This window comes from Haliaeetus albicilla, chromosome 7 (assembly GCF_947461875.1).
Source record: "Haliaeetus albicilla chromosome 7, bHalAlb1.1, whole genome shotgun sequence".
In the NCBI taxonomy this organism is placed as follows: domain Eukaryota; kingdom Metazoa; phylum Chordata; class Aves; order Accipitriformes; family Accipitridae; genus Haliaeetus; species Haliaeetus albicilla.
In genome coordinates, this window is record NC_091489.1 from 6,343,500 (window position 1) to 6,363,078 (window position 19,579).

The 19,579-nt window shown below is 47.8% G+C and overlaps 1 protein-coding gene across 1 annotated transcript in view; it reads right to left on the reverse strand.

The window, feature by feature from the left end:
• Positions 1 to 19,579, reverse strand: part of WNT3 (Wnt family member 3) — a 53,353-nt gene that overhangs the window by 6,958 nt on the left and 26,816 nt on the right. Inside the window, exon 2 of the mRNA XM_069786835.1 lies at positions 5,992 to 6,233. Coding sequence (XP_069642936.1) covers positions 5,992 to 6,233 — 242 coding nt within the window. The remainder of the gene's footprint in view (positions 1 to 5,991; positions 6,234 to 19,579) is intronic.

The window sequence follows — 19,579 nt, forward strand, 5'->3', positions numbered from 1 at the left end:
GCCTCGTGCCCTGGGGATGTCTTTGCTGCACCAGGTCTTGCTCCTTGGCCTGCAGTCTTCTCTGCGGAGGTGGGGTCTAGCTTCTAAAAATCAGGCGTCTCAAACTGAGCTAATTTCATCCCATGCAGGCAATCGAAAGAGGCAGTGCCTGGGTATGTGCCAGCTGTAGAAACACACATCTCTCCTCTGCTGCAGCGTGGGGAACTCGGGTCTAGATGCCAAACATGATCCTAAATGAGAGCTGCTCAATCCTGTCTTTGCCAGTGGGACCATGCTGTGGTTTTCACTTTTTTTTAATTCAAACTCTTCCCTCCTTGCCCTTCTCACCTCCGATAGGCCAGCAGAGATCCAGCCTCTATCTACCGAGGTTTTCATTAGATATCTTTCCCCAGTCACTTATAGTGGGACCACTGGGGGCTACGGGCCACTGGTTGAAGATCACTGCTCCAACTGGAGTGTTTCAGCCTGACAAAGGCTATTTGGGTGGCCTGTGATCTAAAGCAGATCAGATTAGAGGAGCTAGCAAGCCCTTCTGGCCTCAGACCAGGACAGCTCGGGGGCAGAGGGGGAGGACACGAGCCACTCTCCTGCTGACGTGCCTTCACTTTCCACCCTGGGGCGGGTGGTGAAAAAGCCACGGGCACGGGATGGAGAGTTGCTGCGTGTTTTGTAAGTCTGTAAGTCCCTGTACAGAGTGCGGATGCTGGGATGGGACCCGAGCCGGGGCTGGTGCCGCCGCAGCCAGGCAGAGGCACGATGCGAAGTGCCCCGGGGAGCTGCACCCCTCTTGCAGCTGCCCTGCAGCACCCCGCACACCCCTGCGTCTGCCCGGCGAGCTCTCCGCACGATGCTGGGGTGGGGTGGGGGGGCAGTGAGCTGCAAACACAAACGCCTCGCCTTGAAATTCTCCCCTGGGTCTGGGCAAGGAGCCGGGAGAATTTCCCAGAGATGAAATGCGGGAGCAGCGTTCCCAGAACCAGGGGAGGGGCTGGCGAGGGAGGATTAGAGCCGTCTTGACAGTGCACCACTGCGACTGTCTCCCAGCCAGGCCCGTTACCTGCTGGGACACTCAATTTGCCATTGTTCCCGCGGTGTCACACTGTATTACCAGCATAATGCAGAATGTTTCCGCCGGCCAGCGTACCCACGGCACAGAGCACTGGCATTCCCCAGGAGCACCTCGTAGCAACGGGGCAATGTTCCCCTGTCCTGCCGTCACCCTCCAATCCCGCCAGCCCGGCTGGGAAATCCCTATTGATGGCGCTCCCCAGCCCCCCGCCACCGGATCAGAATGGCTAAAGGGCGTGTGAATGCTGCAGCAATTTGAAACGACTGCAGCGCTGGGATGGTATCGCTCGCCCTGCCTCACAGTAGGGGAGGAAGCTTAGCTCTTTCTCATCGGTATAAGCTTATTTTTCTCTCTCCCTCTCTCCTTTCCCTCCCCCTCCCTTTAAGCTGTTGAGTTTATATCAAGACGGCCCCTGATCCCACACACCCCTGTTTAGATGCAAATGACTGCAAGTGTCATGGCTGAGAAAAGCCATGGGTTATCTTGGTGCGGGTCTGCCTTTTCACAGCTCGTGTCAGGGGCTTAGCCGAACACACAAGGACCCCCAAAGGCAGCCCGGGCCCAGCTGCCTTTTCTGCACCTGGCCCCGCTGCCGTCACGCTCCTCACAGCCACGCACGAGATGCTGCCCTGGCCGGTATCGCTGGCAAAAGGCTCGAGCCCAACCAGGGTCGAGGAGGACCTTTCTAGAGAATCGGTGGCATCTTCCTGGAGAAGGAGAGTGAGCAAAGGGCAGCCGTGGTGCGAGGAGGCAAGGGACGACCGTTTCCCCCGTCGCTCAAGATGTGGGGAAGTGTATGAGCTTGCTAAGGCTCCTGCCAAACTCACTCCTGCAGATCCAGTCCTGTCTGCGGCTCAGAGACCTCTTCTGTGTCCCAGGAGTTGGTCTCCAGATGCCTGTGGGGCCTTCCTGCCTCGTGCACTCACTACCAGCTCTTTCTGGGCACTGTGCTTTAACCAAAATCACGGACTTTATCACTAACCCAGAGAATGGCAATTGCTCACCCTCCCAGAGCAGCAGCAAGTCACCTGGCTGTAGACTCAACCTTGGCTTTGGGGCAGGACTTGGCTGGAAGAGACATTGTCCTTTAATGAAAATGGACCTTATTTTAAAAAGAAAAGGGAGGGAGAAGAAAGAGGGGGGAAAGCAGGTTTTTCTTCCCTCCTTGTCCCAGACTGCACACCTGCAGTATAAATCATCTTGGGGAATTTGCTTGTAAAAACATGATCTTACCCCACATTCTGGGGTTGGTTTTTGGTTTTGGTTTTTTTTTTTCATAGCCCAGGTTAGAAAAAAAGACATGCAAAAAAGAAAACTTGCAGGAAGATAATCAGTGGCCCTAGGAAACCAAAGCTTTGCCAGCTACGGCTGCCACATATTTTATGGGAAAAACCCCATGAGTCTGAATTTCAAGTAGGGGACATGGGAGGAAATCGGGTTGGCCAAGGCAGAGCGTTAGCCAGGTTCAGTGTTCAGCAGCTCCCAAATGGGAGTGCTTTAGTCTCTCAGGGGTTTCTCTGTGCTGTATTTGCTGTTTATTGCTTTGCTGCGAATTTGAAGCCATGCAAGAGACTATGAAAGGAGAGATTAGAGTCATGCAGTGAGGCTGGAAAGAGAAGTGAGATGGGGATGTGATGGGAGGCTGTGGGAAGACCTGGGGGCAGGAATCCCTTGGGCTATTTCAGGGAGCGATGCCCTGTGCTCCCACACTGACACCAGTGCTCGAAGCCTGGATGATGTGCCCAGAGGGAGCAACCAAGAAAGGCTTGAACACATGTGCCACAAGAGGGTCTGCACAGCTGAACCACTGCAAATGGCTCCGTCATTTTCCCACACTACATTGCTCTTCAGACTAAACTCTCCTCGAATGGAAGCAACCGTGATTAACATTTTTGCAGCTCCTTTAAAAAAAAATTATCCTCAATTTCTTTTCAGGCTGTATTAGAAATGATTTTCCATGCTATGGTAGTGAGAACTACACCTTTGAAGTTTTTTTCCAAAATAGCTTCAATCTACCTAAGGGAGTAGTAGATGAGATTAACCTAAATGTTGCTCTTTGATACTTAGAGGTGATTTCATCCAGGTAGTTATCATAGCTTAAATACTGGCTATTTTGGGCTTAGCTTTCAATGCCTATTGGCCTAATACACAGTGCAAACTGCAAGAGTGATTGTCATCTTAGTTTGAGTCTTGCTATTAATTTATGATTCTTAGTTTATGGGGTTACACCCCTGTGAGTCCTGGAAGTCAACAAGAAGGGAACACAGCAATAGCTGTCACAGGTGCTCAGGGCTCAGCCAGACATAAAAACGCAGCTGGCGATGATTGCAGATCTCAGTGCCAGGTTATGGGCTGAGAACTCTTGATTTCTGTTGTTGCTGGATCTAACGAAGATGGGACAACAGCTTGGGAGAAGGCGATGCTATGAAGGCACCAGAAACATCCAGCAACCCTATCCACAGCCCCCTCAGCAGTGATGAGTATTCGTCCCCGGATTCATCACAGCTAATGAGATCTATCAGGGCAGGACAAAAGCCTTTTTATTGCCAACGTTATCCTTCCTTCAGCTGAGAAAGCAGTGGCTGAAAAGGTTATGTTTTTTTCTGTGACTACTCATGCTGCAAACTTTGGGAATCGCAAAGGCGTTCCTAGTGTTACTCATTGCTACATAGATGAAATGAGTCCCATCCCATCTGCGCTCATTAATTTTCAAGGCAGCAGTGAAAAGACATTAGCACATTTAAAAAATGTAAATAATAACCACAGTCAAATGGGTTGGACTTTGATGTATCATTATTTGCAGATGATACTGTTTATTTTTATCTGTTCTACTTACAGGTTAGTGAGACACAAGAATAAATACGTTTTTCAAGCTAATTGCCTGGCAGTACTGTCTAGGAGACTATTGGTGCATCACGGTTTGATTGGGAAAGCTGTATAACAAATGTGCTCAATAATTTTTCTCCATCTGTCAGAAGAGTTTCAGAGCTATGGGTGATATTTTACTTTGTCAGCTTGGAGTGCACGGAAATGTTGAGGCATGTCCACGCATGAGGTTTTGCTCTAGTCCCTGCAGCCGAAAGAATCTTAAAATATTCTTCATAAATTCAAAGTTCAGTTTGCTCATTACGGGAAGGAAGGTTCAAATCCAATTTTTAAATGCTTTCATGCTGACAGAAATGGTGGTGAGAGATTTTCAGTGCCTGAATACTATAACAGTTCCTTCAGAACGTGTTTAAAATTTTTATGATAGTTTTTATGATAATTTTTAAGAAAATTAAAACTTTCTGATCTTGTAAGTGCTGAAGTTTAGGACATGCTTTTATTAGACAGCAAGTTATAGTGTGGCAAGCCTTGATGACAAGTTATTTGATAGTAAATACAGCAGTTACCCCAAAATACATCCTGGCAAAACAGAGGGGAATTGGATCTCATGGTCCTTATTAGTACTCTAATATGACTTTACAATCCTGATTTCTGTGAAGAATCGCACTTTAACCCAAATGAGTCATTTTCACTGAAATATACTACTGATGTTTCAGGAAACTATGCCATTCTTGGAAGGTTGAAGCTTGAAAAAAATATCATGAACTGTTTATATGCAGAATATTATAGGTTTGTAAGATTCACCAGGAGATATGCACACTCCAGGAGACTATTGGGAAATAGTCTAATGTCCTGGCTTCCAACCCTAATTTCTCCAGTTTCTTAAAGGTAGTACCATAAGATTCCTATTTCCAAAGCATCACTGGAAAGAATAATTTCTTTTCAATAAGCAGACTTCACTGGGCTGTACAGACTCAGTGTATGTCGATACCAATGGAGCTAAGCTTCGGAAATGATTTTGGTTGCATTTATGAAGCTGTGAAACCAAGACGTTATCTGCAGATGTCCTTTGTGCTAAACTCGGCATGGAGTCAACAAAAACCATGGGATGGGATGGAGAGAAGGGGAATTCTTTATCCACCATTAGTTCAGTTTCATGGGAATGCTTTTTAATCTAAGCATTCTTAGATTATCTTAGAAATCTTGGTTTTCTAGCTGGACATCTGAGACATGGGATAGGTTATCTGCCACCAAAGTACTCCAGCACCCTCCTTTCAGGCCATATTTGGCTGCAGGCTAGTGGTACAGGTGCCCAGCTGTCTTGGGGCCCAACATCTCGCTTTTCTCAGTGTAATGCCCAGGCTGTGACCTCACTGGGAATCCCAAGTTTATCATGCCTCATCAATGTACTGCCGGTGTGCCTGATCCATGGCAGTGGGTCTAGAGAGGTGGCCTTTCAGGAGGAGGTGATGAAGAGAGACAAGCCCATGTGTTTTGAGAGAGGAAAGGGAAAATACATTTATTCTCCCTCTTTTTGTTTCCAGCCCTGACTGTTTTGGGCTCATCTGTGAAAAGATATGTTGAAATCCCAACTAAGCCTGATCAGGACCATGGATTTCAACCATGGCTTCTCACTGGCAGGGAAACTTCTGCCCACTGGCCTCCTGGGGTAGGCAGTGCATGCTTCAAAGGGCCGGCCTTGGCCCCACAACCCCTCTCCTTGGCTTTTCCCCTGGGTCTGCTGGACCCTGTTGTTTGGAAGCGCTGCGTGCCCTGGGCAGGGAGGATGGAGCCCACAATTCCAGAACATGTGAGGATGCATGGGGCTAGACCTTCCTCTTCCTGTACTTTATCCTACCTGGACCTCCCAAGAGCTCCTGGGATGGGAACAGACACTTCCCTCATTATGCCTTTCAATGTAACACACCAAAAAATTTAGAAAAAAGAAATTGGAGAAATTAGGGTTTCAAGCTAGGATATCAGACTCTTTCCCCAATGTGTTCCCAGTAGGATATCCAAAAGCCAAGTGGAGATGTGACAGATCCACCCACCCTGGAAAACCCGTTCCCCCACAACCCCCCAGCTTTGCTGTTTACCTTTGTCCAGGACCGGCCCGAAGATGGCCAGGCTGTCGTCGATGGTGGTGCAGTTCCAGCGGCGGCCCCGAAACTGGTGCTGGCACTCCTGGATGCCCAGCTTCACCCCTTCAGCCACGCTGGGCATGATCTCAATGTAGTTGCGGCAGAAGCGGAGCTGCTTGGGGACGAGACCGGGGATGGAGCCACAGAGGATGGGCTGGGACCCCAGGGAGCTGTACTGCTGACCTAGTGCAAGGGACCTGCAAGGGACAGAGGACAGCATGAGGGCCGGGAAACCAGCTGGCACTAATGGTCTTGTCCCCCCCACCATCTCCAGGGGGAATTTGAAGAGCCAAGGTGAACCAATAGTTAAGGGAGACAAAGTGCTGAAAAACAGGGGTTTCCTAAGAAAACAAGAGAGTTCCTACTGAATAGCATTGATGTGAAAAGGGCTTTTACACCTGAAGACACCCTGGTCCTTTCTGGGCACAGAAGGACGGACTCAGCTTTCTACATGGAGGCACCAAGAGCCGTTCGGTGTACTCCCAAGTATCTGAGATATCCCCATGGGGCTGGTGGATCTGACAAAGGACCTGCAAGGAGCTGTATCCAGGGAAGCAAGATCTGGAGGCTGGGGAATACTCTGGTATGCCTCAGCTGTCAAGAGACACTGACATGAGAGCTTCTGAATTGTGGCCAAGGTGGGAAGTGTCCCATCCAATGCCAAGTTCATCAGCAGAGGGATCGCCATTTACTGGAGAGGGGCTGCTCTGGGGTCAGGCCTGTCAATGCCATGCATCCCAGCCTGTCTTGACACCTGTGCAGGTGGTCCCAGCAGAGACTGAACCACAACAGTTCCACCCTGATGGACACCAGCCTCTAGCTACAACTGTGAGTTGGGCAGATGTGCTGGTACATGGTGAAGGTGCTGAAGGGCAGATTTGAGAGGACCTTTTCCTACTGGTCCAAGCACCTGCCAATTGCCCAGCATTAAATATGTGGGTCAAATTCCTTATTTGGCCAGAAATTGTCACTGAAGGGTGAAGACACATATTTGCTTAAAGAAGCACTGAGATACCTGCTATTACACACAAACAAGGATAGTCCTGCAGCTACTGCCTTGCTTAGGATCCAGACCATCCTGCAGTGTCACTCCAGAACATGTGGTCAAATCTGTGAATGAGCAGCATTCTCAGAACTTACAATGTTCTGTAACAGAGTGGACATGATTAACTCAATTGCTTCTAGTGCAGAAACCTCATGGTCCAGATACTGACATAGGCAAATATTAAAGAGCTTTTTAGTATGTCCATATTTCTCTTATACTGGGGAGTCCGCAATTGGACACAGGACTTAAGATGAGGTCTAACCAGCGCTGAGTAGAAGGGAAGGATCTCCTCTCTCTACCTGCTTGAATGCTTTTCCTTGTGCAGCCCTAATGGCTTTCTTTGCTGCAATGGCACATTGCTGCTTCATGTTCAAACTTTTGTACACCAGCACCCCCAGGTCTTTTTCTGTATGCTGCTTTGTAGCTGGTCGGCCACCACACCTTTACAGGTACATGGGGTTATTTCTCCCCAGGTCCCTTGGTTGAATTGCATGATGTTCCTGTCTGCCCATTGCCCAGCCTTTAGAGGTCCCTTCAGATGGCAGCTCAACCATCTGGGGTAACAACCACTTCTCCCAGTTTTGTTGTGTTTTTCCCTAACCCACCTGCCCACACCTGAAGGCTGTGTGTAAGCTAATCAATCATTTTATAGTCCTTAGTTAATTCAGGTTGGGAGACACCTCAGGAGGTCTTTAGTCCAACCTCCTGCTCAGAGAAGGGCCAGTTTCCAAGTTAGATTAGGTTTCTCAGGGCTTTGTCCTTCTACAATGTGAAAACGTCCAAGGTCAGGGATGCCGCCACTTTATGAGACCGGTGGTTGACTGTCCTTGTCCTGAACTGCTCATCCAGCCTGAAGTCTCAGGCTGGATGCTGAGCTGACAGTAGCTGGGTGAATTAATTGCACGGTACCTGCTCAGGAGAGACGTCTCTGCTGAAGACACTGAACTAGAAGACCTGACTCCCACCCTGGCTGGGAAGTGCATGCCTCTAATCCCTGCCTCAGTGCTGTCTTCTGCCACAGCTCCCCGCTCAACCGTCTCTCAGCCCTGTTCCTTCTGCACCTCTCTGCCCACCTACCCAGCAGTGAGGCAGCTGCCTGAGACGTCAGGACCATAGCACTTCATGCAATGTTTTGACTCTATCATCTTCCACACCATTCGATGGGACACACAGAAAAGTGGCAACCAGACATGGCTGGGAGGCAACACAGCACAACAGGCAGCACACTAGGCCTGGTTCCCAGAGCTGCTTTCCGCTTCCAGCTCCCACCAAGTGCAATCTGACTGGGGGGGAGCTCAGAACTGCTGGGAAAACTGGTCAGCTCCAAGCAACAGTTGTGAACAACCTTAACTTCATTCTCCATCCAGTGAGGCCAGTAATGTGGTGAACAGGCAGGAGAGAATGTTGCATTTTTCCAGACACCCACTTTCGCAGACAGACTCCAGTCTTGGGGGGGGTGGCATGCTGCAAGATGCTTTCTCCTGCCTGGGTTTGCACGGTGGTGGAAGTGAAGTTCATATTCAGTGTCAGAATTTACAAGGATGTGCCTGCAGCAGCGGTTTCTCGCAGCAGTTTCTGACAGCAGTTGGTGGTGGAGGGTTGGTATGGTGTGCTGGCCGTAAGCTCCACACCACGTCAGGCATGCAGGTTAAGTCTGCTGTAGCTCACTGGTGTAAAACCTGGCCCAATTTTTTTTTATCTGGATTATCAGTTTGGTCCCTCAGGGACCCTGCCAAAAGCAGCAGTGGCATCGAGGGAGTAGGAGCTGGGACTTCCTACGAAGTTCTGGGGAACTCCTGGGAGAAGCCATCCTCCCATTTGTTGCATTAAAGGGTAAAGAAGTTTGGCAGAAAATAAACCCCTTTGTGCTCCAGCTTGTCCTCAGATATCAGAGGGGCTGGAGGTGGTTAGGCTTAGATTCTGAGCGATGCTCAATTCAACGCTGTAAGTCCGGTCACATTCAATATATTGAACTACCTCGATTGTGGATGCACCAATAGCACAATGTACTTTCAGTCTAGTTGCGTTCAATGAACTAACAGGGACAGACTTAAAAAGTTTGGTCGCATTCAATGAGAACTCTCACGGCTAGACTAATGAACAGTACAATTTATTAAAGCAACAGTAGTGCAGATTCTTTTAGGTTGCTGGTGATAAATACACTGTCTCCAAAGCACATGCAAGTACCAAGAATACGAATAATACAGCTGACTACAAACACGTTAAAGCATGGAATAACTCTATAGAGATTTCTAAGTTTCCTGAGAAAGCACTCACTGTAATGGAGGGTTCAAATCTTATCCAGTAGGTGTCCCTACGGGGGGGAGGAGACGTTCAGCCCATGGACTGATCCCAGAAGTCAGCGATGTCCTCCTGACTTGTCTATGATGGTGTCTTCCCTAACATTCCTCCTCTCTTAAGCCATTTTATACTATTTTCTTATTTTTAGGTGGAGCTTGAGTGATTCTAGTCATACATACCTTTATTATGATTGGTGTAACATCTCCCTGCTTTACTTTTAAAGCTAAAGAAATTCAGAGCCCATGCTCAGTAAGGGGTGGTTGCACCTTGAAGGTGAGTAGCCTTTGGGATGGAGGTGTGTTTTGGTATTATAATGAGCAAAGTTCACCCAGAAGACATGATTTTGCGTGACACTACTCCAGAACTGGGCACTTATAAATCAGACGTAAGGCAATAGTGTTGACAGAACCTCATTGTTTTACCTCCTTACTACAACGGATTCAATGCAGGGACCTTCCATTCTTGTTTGGGTTCCCCATCCCTGCGGTGATATCACAGAGCCCGGCCATGGTGTCTCCACTCCACTCTACCCTCCGTGTTGTTTCTCAGAGTCAGCATACCAAGCTCCCCTGGTGTTGCTAACATCTAAGGTTGCAGGTTATGTTGCTTATAGAATTATTATGGAACAGGTTCCTTGCATATCCACTGCATTCCACCCTGGAGGTTCACCTTCCCTTAAGAGATGGGCATATCATAAGTCATCAATAAGTCCCCTCCAGCAATTACTCCACACCATTCAACCACAGACTTGGTCAAATCCCTTTTTTAAAGTCCTGAGCCATCTCATGACAGACTTCCCTCCCTGGAAGGCCTGACCAGAGATATGCCGTTAGTTTTGGTCCACCTGTTTTGAGGTTGGAGTTGTGATCTGTTGTGTGAGAGGCCCCTGCAGAGGGTGAAGGCTGCTCTTGGTTGCACGTGGTCACTCACCCAGCTAGTGAAGTTGCTTACCCACATACAGGAATCCATCTGCTTTTGATGACCTGTTGCAAGCTTTCCCACCTTTTCCTTTTCTTCCTCTTTTGCAAGGCCTCCATCATTCCTAAGTATCTTCTCTTAATTTTCCATGCTGATGATTACTGAGAGCACCTTCTCTCCAGTCATCACCTAATTTTCATTTTTGTTCTCATGTCAATGAACTCGTGATTTCCCTACTGTTGATCCTTCTTAGACAGATATAAAAAATCTCATTCCTCTTGGCCCATCATCCCCATGTCCCCAGAAGTCCTGGGAAGGCACACGGCTCAGGCCACTGTGGCTGACGTGCTGCAGCTCTGCTCTGACCTCCTGGGTCCCATGGACTGACGATTTCACTATATAGTGGCTGAGATGTGAAGATGAAACAAAACCTATTTGAAATCCAGACCTGAGATCCCAGGGGCACGTCTTGGCTCTGTGTGGCTCTAACACAGAAATCACAAGAGCTTGTGGGGAGGAAGCAAATACATTAGGAAAGGGAGTATCACAGGGAGAATTTGGGATAGATGGAGGACATGGACAATTTTTAAAGCACAAACCACGATTCCAAGGCTGGCAACTGCAGGACCGACAGACCCCACACTTCCCTGTCTTTCTGTCAGTGCTAGCATCCTTTCTTGCTGCCTGAGCCTATGTTTCTCTAGCTCCCATCACATCACAGGGAAATAGCTGTTTCGTACCCCTGCTCCACTGCCCCCAGCTTTACCTGCAGAAGATGACAGATGCATTTTTCCAGCATCAACTTGCAACCCAGACGTTTTGCACACTCAAGGGCAGAAGCCATAAAAGCCAGACAGCTCTGCTTGGCTGGGAAACTCCCTTTCATTGCTGTGTGTACAAGTGTGAGCAGACAGATGTGCCCATAAAGGTAGGCTTTTGTGTGTGTGTGTGAGTGCAGTGCACAACACAAGGAGCATGAGTGTCTATGGCAAACACACGGGAAATCCCTTTTCTCTTTCTCTGCTTAATCCCTTAAATCTCTCAGGAGTCCCGACACTGTCTGTCAGGCCAGTGACTCCTTTTGTTTCCATCTAATAGTGCTAGACATAGCAAAGCCATGGATCCAGCGGTCTCAAGTTGACTCTCCGTGGTTCCCATTGGTCTGGGACAAGTTTTTGAAGCTCTGGGAATAAATGGTCTTGTGCAGATCCTCTTTCTGCAATTACCAGCGGGTGCATCCTTGAAGAGGTGACTCATGTCTTTGCATTGCCTCAGCATAGAAGATACTGTGCCCACCCTCTCAACTTCATCTGTCCTACACATGGTATCAAGAGAGATTAGACCTAGTAATATTTGAAAGTAGCACGATTTGGCCAGATTAGAACTGCCAAGACATAAGAAAAGGAGTTTTTAGGATGAACACTAAGAAAGCTTTGCTGCCAGTGAGAGCAAAAGAGGCTAGGACATTTCTTCTTTCCTCTCTACAGGAGACTGGAAGCTGCATGGCTCAGAGCACCCAGGACTGGACTGCACAGTGTGCCACAGGCTGCCCATCCGAGCTGGGTTTTAGCAGCCAGAGACAAATCTTGGTGAGCTGCTCCTGTGGAGCTGGGGGATTGAAAACTTGGCTGGGGGTGATGCCCTGCTTGGCTGCTGTCTGGCAAGAAAGCAGCTTCTTGTAAAGAGGTTTGTCCATCCTCTGTTGTGTGTGCCGGGCACGGTGAGGGCTGACCCAAAGGATTTGCTCACATGTATTTCACATTCTAGTTTCATGACAAAAAAGAAAGGAAAGTGAAGTACCAGAAGGGGACCAACTTCCTGGGAAACAATGTGCTGTGGTCACCCCTTTCTCTTTCTTCTGCAATCCCATAAACCTGTTGCCATCTTTAATGAGTCCTCAGAGCCCAGCTGGATGGACAGGAACCTGGTTTTTTCCTGTCTCAGCCCTGGAAAATATTGACATTTGTGTGAGGAGTGTACTACAACCTCCAATGAGCTCCAAAGTGGGGCAGCACCTGTGCTTGCTGTGACTGCCTGAGGTCAGTGTTGCAGCTTTTTACTTGAAATGCAGGGAGAAAAATTCTGGGATGTGCTGCTAAGGGAGTGTTTTCTAGCTCTAAACTCAGCAGCTGAAAGCACATGAATCTAAAGAGCAATTTTTCTTTTTTCCCCACTATATCAAGGACACCACTTGGCCCTGTGACCAGCTGGGCTTGAAAGCTCTGGGCTATAGAGCTGCGTGTCTCCAAGGGTGCATGTTGTGCCATGGAGCTGGAGACTCCCTGCATTGCAACTCTTCCTTGCCTCTCCTGAGAGATCTCCCACGTAAATGTAGACATGCTATAGGGGTTCCGTACCCAACTGTGCCATTTCCCTTACCAAAATGGTTAGAAAGAGCTTATATTTTCATCCCTGGAGCCCCCAGCACACCTGGAGATCCATGCAGAAATACATGGCTGTGAACATTGCACAGAGGATGCTGCTGGTCATGGTGACTCTGGTGATGGAGGGAGGTCACGGCAGCTGGTGTGCCTATGGGACATGTAGGTTAGTAAGTAGCGTGTGCTCATGGACTCAGACTTCCTTTGGCTCCCTCCTGCCCTGGAGCCAGAGCAGACCTGTGCAAAGAGCCAGCTCCCTTCAGGGCTCTGCCATGTGAGTGCTGGGGGGCCACGACATTGGCATCTTCTCCTTTGTCTCAGCATCAATTTAGTAACAACTACTCTTCCTAAACGCCTTGAGAGCCACAGCTAGCAACACCCACTGAGGGCTCCAAGGACCAGGTAAAATAAGGCTTTTGTAAACCACGATATTTCCTCCCACAGCAGCTCAGGTCACTGCAGCATAATGTTACAAGAAGGCAAATGTCTGTCCTGCTTATACCCTCTAACCTCTGGTTGATGTCCCATATCAATCCCTGCAATTCTTATAAAGCACTGGGAAAACTATCAATCAGCAGGAGAAAACCAGGTCACAGTTCAGATCTTGTTTGCCACCCGCTGTCTTGGAGAAAACCTTTCTCTGCCTGGAAGTTTTTTTATTGTACTATTTTTAGACATATTTGGCATTTTCCAATTCTGGGCCATGTTCTGCTTAAAATGGACAATTGTACATGCTGGCATCCCACTGTTCTACGGTGCTGAGTGGCCCAGGGGTAACACACTCAAATGCACATTGGGAGCCAGGAGTTTTCATGCTGGCTTTTTATTTAGTGCTGTATGAGCCTTTCCCAGCTCCCAACAATTTTGCCCTTTCGCCCTTCCTCGCGGAGGCACCATCACACACTTGCTTTTCAGATAGGTAAAGGGCTGTGCAAAGTCACTGCAAGCAGAGGTGCAGGATGAATACAAACCTTCCAGGAGAGCCAGACCCTGTTGGTTTTGTTATGGTACATTTTGCTCAGCCTGATGCAATGCTCAAAGTGTTTTTACCAAGTGACAGATGTTCATTTTAAGCTCAGAGATCATGAATCTCACCGTAGCTTTGACAGAGGTGTCCTTACACACAAACAAGTGCCTCCAGCTGCTAACTCTGTTCTGCTGTCTGACCTTTGAGGGGGTATTATATCTGGTGTAATATTCATATCTTTTAATTCTTGTAATTTGCTGACTGCAGCCCTTTGTGAACAGGGTAAGACACAAATTTTTGGGTTTGTCTGAAGATCAAGAGCAGCAAGAGGGAAATTTTTGCAAGTCAAAGCATGCAATATATATGCATATATGAGCTTGAGAAATGCCAGGTCTTGACTGAATATGGAGAACAGACAAAAAGATGACAGAATTCAAATAAGGAACATCGCACTTTACCAGGGAACTGGATAGCTTTAATGAATCCCATGCCTTTGCTCATAAATCACCCACTATTTAATCTCTACTGAATGTATCTTGAGTTTCGAGCTTTTCTCTAGAGTGGGCGCTTGTATCCCTGGTATAAGATATCGCCATTACCACAGACTCTCCACCAAACTTTGCAATCATTTGTGGGCTCTGCAAAACAGACACGAACTTCATTTTTAAAAAAAAAAAGAGGTTCAACTGCCTAAGCATTAGAGGCTGATCCCCCAAACAAGGGGGACTCCCATGGGCATGAGGGCGGATGTAGTTTTTTTCTGTATTACTGCCCTGGAAAGTCTCTGTAGACTTTATACACCAGTGTGATGTGACCTCTTGAACAAGAGAGCTTTTTTCTTAGTTGGGGTGTTTGAAAATTAAACAGCATGTATGAATTGCATGATCTGCACAAAATTCAGCAGCCCACAAGGTCAGATTCAGTCCATCAATATTCTGCCTTAATTTAGTCACACCTAAGGGCTAGAAACCTTTCTAAAACCTTCACAAAGGTGAAAATTCACCTAGGAATCACTCCCAAACCTGTGGCTGCTTAGAAATAGGTTAAGCATTCCTCTGAGAGCTCTCTCAGAGGGACAGCTCAGGGTATTTCAGTTCATCTAGGTCCTGGGTGATTTTTATTTATTGTCCCTGCAACCCAGTGATGCCTCCCTCTATGAGTTGTGTCCTACCTACAGCTGCAGAGCCTTTTTCCAGCAACCTTTTCTATGAGGGTGTCCTGGTTTCATCTGGGATGTAGTTAGCTGTCTTCCTAGTAGCTGGTACAGTGCTATGTTTTGAATTCAGTATGTGAAGAATGTTGATAACACTGATGTTTTCAGTTGTTGCTCAGTAGTGTTTAGACTACAGTCAAGGATTTTTCAGCTTCTCATGCCCAGCCAGGGCACCTGACCCAACCTGGCCAAGGGTGTATTCCATACCATGGGACGTCCCATCTAGTTTAGGAACTGGGAAGTGGGGGCAGGGAATCGCCGCTCGGGGACTGGCTGGGTGTCGGTCGGCGGGTGGTGAGCGATTGCCCTGTGCATCATTTGTACATTTCAATCTTTTTATTACTACTGTTGTCATTTTATTAGTGTTATCATTATCATTATTAGTCTCTTCTTTTCTGTTCTATTAAATCGTTCTTATCTCAACCCAGGAGTTTTACTTCTTTTCCTGATTTTCTCCCCCATCCCACTGGATGGGGGGGGAGTGAGTGAGCGGCTGCGTGGTGCTTAGTTGCTGGCTGGGGTTAAACCACGACAGAGGGCTTAATCCTTCCTCCAAGCACCGCAGGACAGAGAGATGCTCCCAGTGGTGGGGCAGTGCCCAATGGGAGGATCTTGCAAAGACCAGGGGTGGCCAGCCTGTGTTATTCAGGGGCACATAGTACCAGCTGGTTAGAAATTTGGTAACCTGCTCCATTTGCAGAGAAACGTTGATTATTTCCAGAAGGAAACAAGGAGAAAGCACTTAATGAAATGATCCTCTGATCAGTGTATGAGGGTTGGACAGCATGTACCCTGCCTATAATCCCGGATAAAGGGAGAGGTGCCATTAATGCATGTGCTTTTATTTTGAGATATCAGAATGATGATTTCTCAGGTATTGCTAAAAAATGAATGCTACAAAGAAATGCTAAAGAGAAGACGGCTTAGAGTCTGAGGAATTAGAGGGAGGGGCTAGTGTTGTTTTATTTTAGCCTCAAATCAACACTGATGTTGAAGTAGCTATTGAAACACATCCCATGATAATCTCATTTCCCTATGACCTATCACTAAACTGTACTGCAGGTAAGGAGGCAGCAAAGCTCAATGGAGCCATTCTTACCTATGATGGTGCACCACCAGAGTAACACCTGGCAATGGGCACTGGCTTAGGGGCTTCTCAAAGTTGGGAAAAGTATGAATATTTCACTTAAGAAGGAATTGCAGGCCCTCTGGCAGCTCACTGTGAATCCTGCTGTGTGCAGCATGTGAGCAACTTGGTGCTGAAGTCTGCAGCAGTTGATCCACTCTGCATTCACTCCTGGGCTTGCTGTGAGCAGGTTTCCATCCTCCCCATCAACTGTGTTGTTTGGAAACTGTGTCAAAATAATGAAACATCTTCTGCAAGAGGTGGAGAGATTGGGTCCTGCTAAGTATGAAGAACTGTCAAATCACAGAGAGGCACCAGTGAAGTGGTGACTGTCATCTGCCGGTGTTAGGTTCAATGGGAAACTGAAGTTGGGAAAGCCTGGGCTGCAGGACACCAGCTCAAGGCCCTGGAATCTGCTGATAGAGACAGAGGAGGGCAAACAAACTCTTCAATCTGGTCTGGGTCCTAGGAGCTACTAGCACTTCTTGGGAAGTGAAGCAGTGCACAATGGATATGAAAGAGTGGTTGTAAACAACACTTGTATCACAAAAATTGCCTCAAGGTCACCTGAGATTGGCAGTTCAAGCAGACAAGAACAGGATCGGGCAGGCAGCAGCCTCTGAAGACAGATGGAGTGTGCAATTCCTCTGACCAGAGGCAGGGGTCTGCCTGGCTGAAGGGGGCTGAATACCAGACTCGACTGCAAACATGTGAAGTTTGGCGAGGCAGATTGCCTTGCCCTCCCGAGCTGGTGGATTTGCAGCTGCCAGCAGTGGTTGTGTGGCCATCTGGAAAGTCCTCACTAAATTGTCTCCTCTTCAAATCTGTTGGAAAAAGGGAGGAGTGAGGTCCTCCCAAAGGTCCTCCATTGACCACTCAAAGTTGAATGGGTGATCTCAGCCCCATGGCTTGGTTACTGATGCCAATGCCAGGGCTGGCCAGACCAGCCTCCCAGGAGCAGAGAGGCCAATTTCTTCTGAGGTCCCTGAGTTGGGCGTCCCCAGCCAGTGTCCTAAGGGCTCAACAAACCTTGTCCCAGATTATTGCTAACTGGACATCGAGGCAGGGTGGTGAGTCTGGCAGAGACACTGCAGCAGGAAAATGAAGTGCCAGTGAGTAGATGGATGGCAGAGAAGGCAAGAAGAGGCTTGCCTTATAGACAGACTGGCAGGGGCTGGATTACTTTAAGCTCTGAGCGTTTAATCCCAGGGAGACATGAATGGGAAGGAGGTTAATGGGTGCAGTGATATGGCAAAAAGGGAAAGCCAGAGAAGGAAAAAGCCAGGGTGAGGCTCAAGGAAGCATCAAGGTGAGTGTTGGAAGGAGGTAGCTGGGGAAGAGCTTGCCCTGCTCAGTCCAGGTGAGCCTCTGGGAGTGTTTATACTCAGAACAATATTAGCCATAATTTTATGTATTTCTCATTCTGTGATTTCAGCCATTAAAAAATTACCAAAACACTGCTAGTAACAACAGAGCATCCCTCCTAAAGAGGACCATCCTGTTTGTGTTTTATCTTCTTCCTCCACTCTAAAAAAAGTCACTATTGTCAGTGAGATGTAGTTTCCCTTATTCCCTTTATAAAGTGCATCCAGATTCTGCAGGTTTAATGAAGTTTAGGGGCATATAGGGAGGGGTGCAGGGGAGATGCATCACTCAAAACCCAAGGATCCATTCAGGGCTTATATCATGAGATGGTTTCTTAGCTGAAAGTAGGAGTTACACACAGATGGTGTGGTCAGTTTTTTCACTGTCTAAACCCCAAATGTGTTTTCTTCAATCTCCCACTAACCTACTATCCTGGTTTCAGCTGGGATAGAGTTAATTGTCTTCCTAGTAGCTGGTACAGTGCTATGTTTTTGAATTTGGAAGTGAGTGAGTGGCTGCATGGTGCTTAGTTGCTGGCTGGGGTTAAACCTACCAAATAATCTGTGTCACGTTTACCATCTCAAATGCCTGAATTTTGCAGATAATGTCCACTACTACTCACATGGTAGGAGTGTGCTAATCCCCAGATTCTGTCTGCTGGACTGATTCTCACAGGCAGTCACATGGTGCTCACACCAGTACCAAGCTGAACCCACATGTGTTGAGCAGCCACAGGATCCTCTTCCACTGAGCACATTTGCATTGATACGTGCATGGCACATGAGAGATGCCTGGCTGAATCCCACCTCTGCCAAGGAGATGCAAACTTGGTGTCTGAGGGTGATGTCCCAGTGATGGAACAGTAATTCTGGGGCAGGGCTATCTCCTGAAGTTGCTTCCAAGCATGCCGGCTTTGGGAACCAGGTGTTTTCCCCACTGAAGACTGGTCTGCTCTACCTATGAGGTTAAGACTTTTGTTCCCACTCACGTTCCTTCTCTCAGGCTAAGGAGCCATCTTCCATAGGAAGAACTGACTTACTGCCACTCCATAATTTCCATCTAGGTCACCTCCAAATCTGGGACCTGACCCTTGGTGAGCACTGGCCTATGTGACTCCTGGATATGATGAACCAGCCCCCCTGGGTCTAGCCTCAACAAAATGTCTTGTAGGAAGCCCTGTGCTCTGAAACTGCTGAAACAGGCACAGAGAGAATTCACTGATCTTGATGCACAGCACCCCAGGGAGCCCCGCTATGGTAGGTACAGGAGGAGGCAATGGCCTGCAATCAATCTGAGCAGGTGCAGAGAGTGGTTGACCTCTTGCTCAAAGACTTAGGGAGTTTTGGGGTTGAGAAGAAGAGCAAATGCAGAAAAAAAGATGAAGGTGTCCAGCTGCAAAGGGTGTCTTCGTCACTGTGGTGAAAATTACTTAGCTCTTCTAGGATTAAAACCCTCACGTTTACTGCTGTTTTTGATCCCACAACCATTCCTGATCCACAGGTCTCCAAAACCATCAGTTTTCCATGCTAATGTGATGCTGCCCAAGAAGACTGTGTTACCCTCCACCTGGCTGTGCTGAGCAATGCTCATTGTAGCATATAACCAACAAGATCTTCCCTGCTCCACAGAGCCCTAACCTTGCACCACTAAAAAGTTTTTTAAACTCTTGATTAAACAATGTGAATTTTTGGGGGGGCCATTTTTTTCCTAGTATAAGGTTCACTCATAGTTCCTAATGGTGAAATGGCTGAACATGCCTAATTTGAACCCAAATCAGTGGTTGTTCTCAACATCAACAAGGCAAAGGACTTACTGGGCTGTGTCAGTGTGGGGTCAGCACAAGGGAAGTTACTGTCTGCTCTTCTTGGTGTTTGTGACACCAGACTGGGAACTCTGCATCCAGTTTTAGGTCCACTAGTGAACAAGGATGTAGAGAAAGTGGACAGTGTCCAAGAGATGTGACCATGATGGTCAGTTTGAGAGGCTGTGGTGTGCCAGGAGAGGTGGAGGGAGCTGGGCTGGTTTAGTATTCAGGAAAGGAGGCTGAGGGGTGTCAAACAACAGCCTACAACGACTTGTGGGGCAGTTGCAAATGTGATGGAGCCAAACTCTTCCCAGTGGTACCAGATGATATAACAAGAGGCAACAACTAGAAGTGGAGCTTGGAAGCTTAGGTTGTGCATTAGGAAAAATTCCCTTTCCAGGTGCCCAGCAAAGTGGTGGTGGG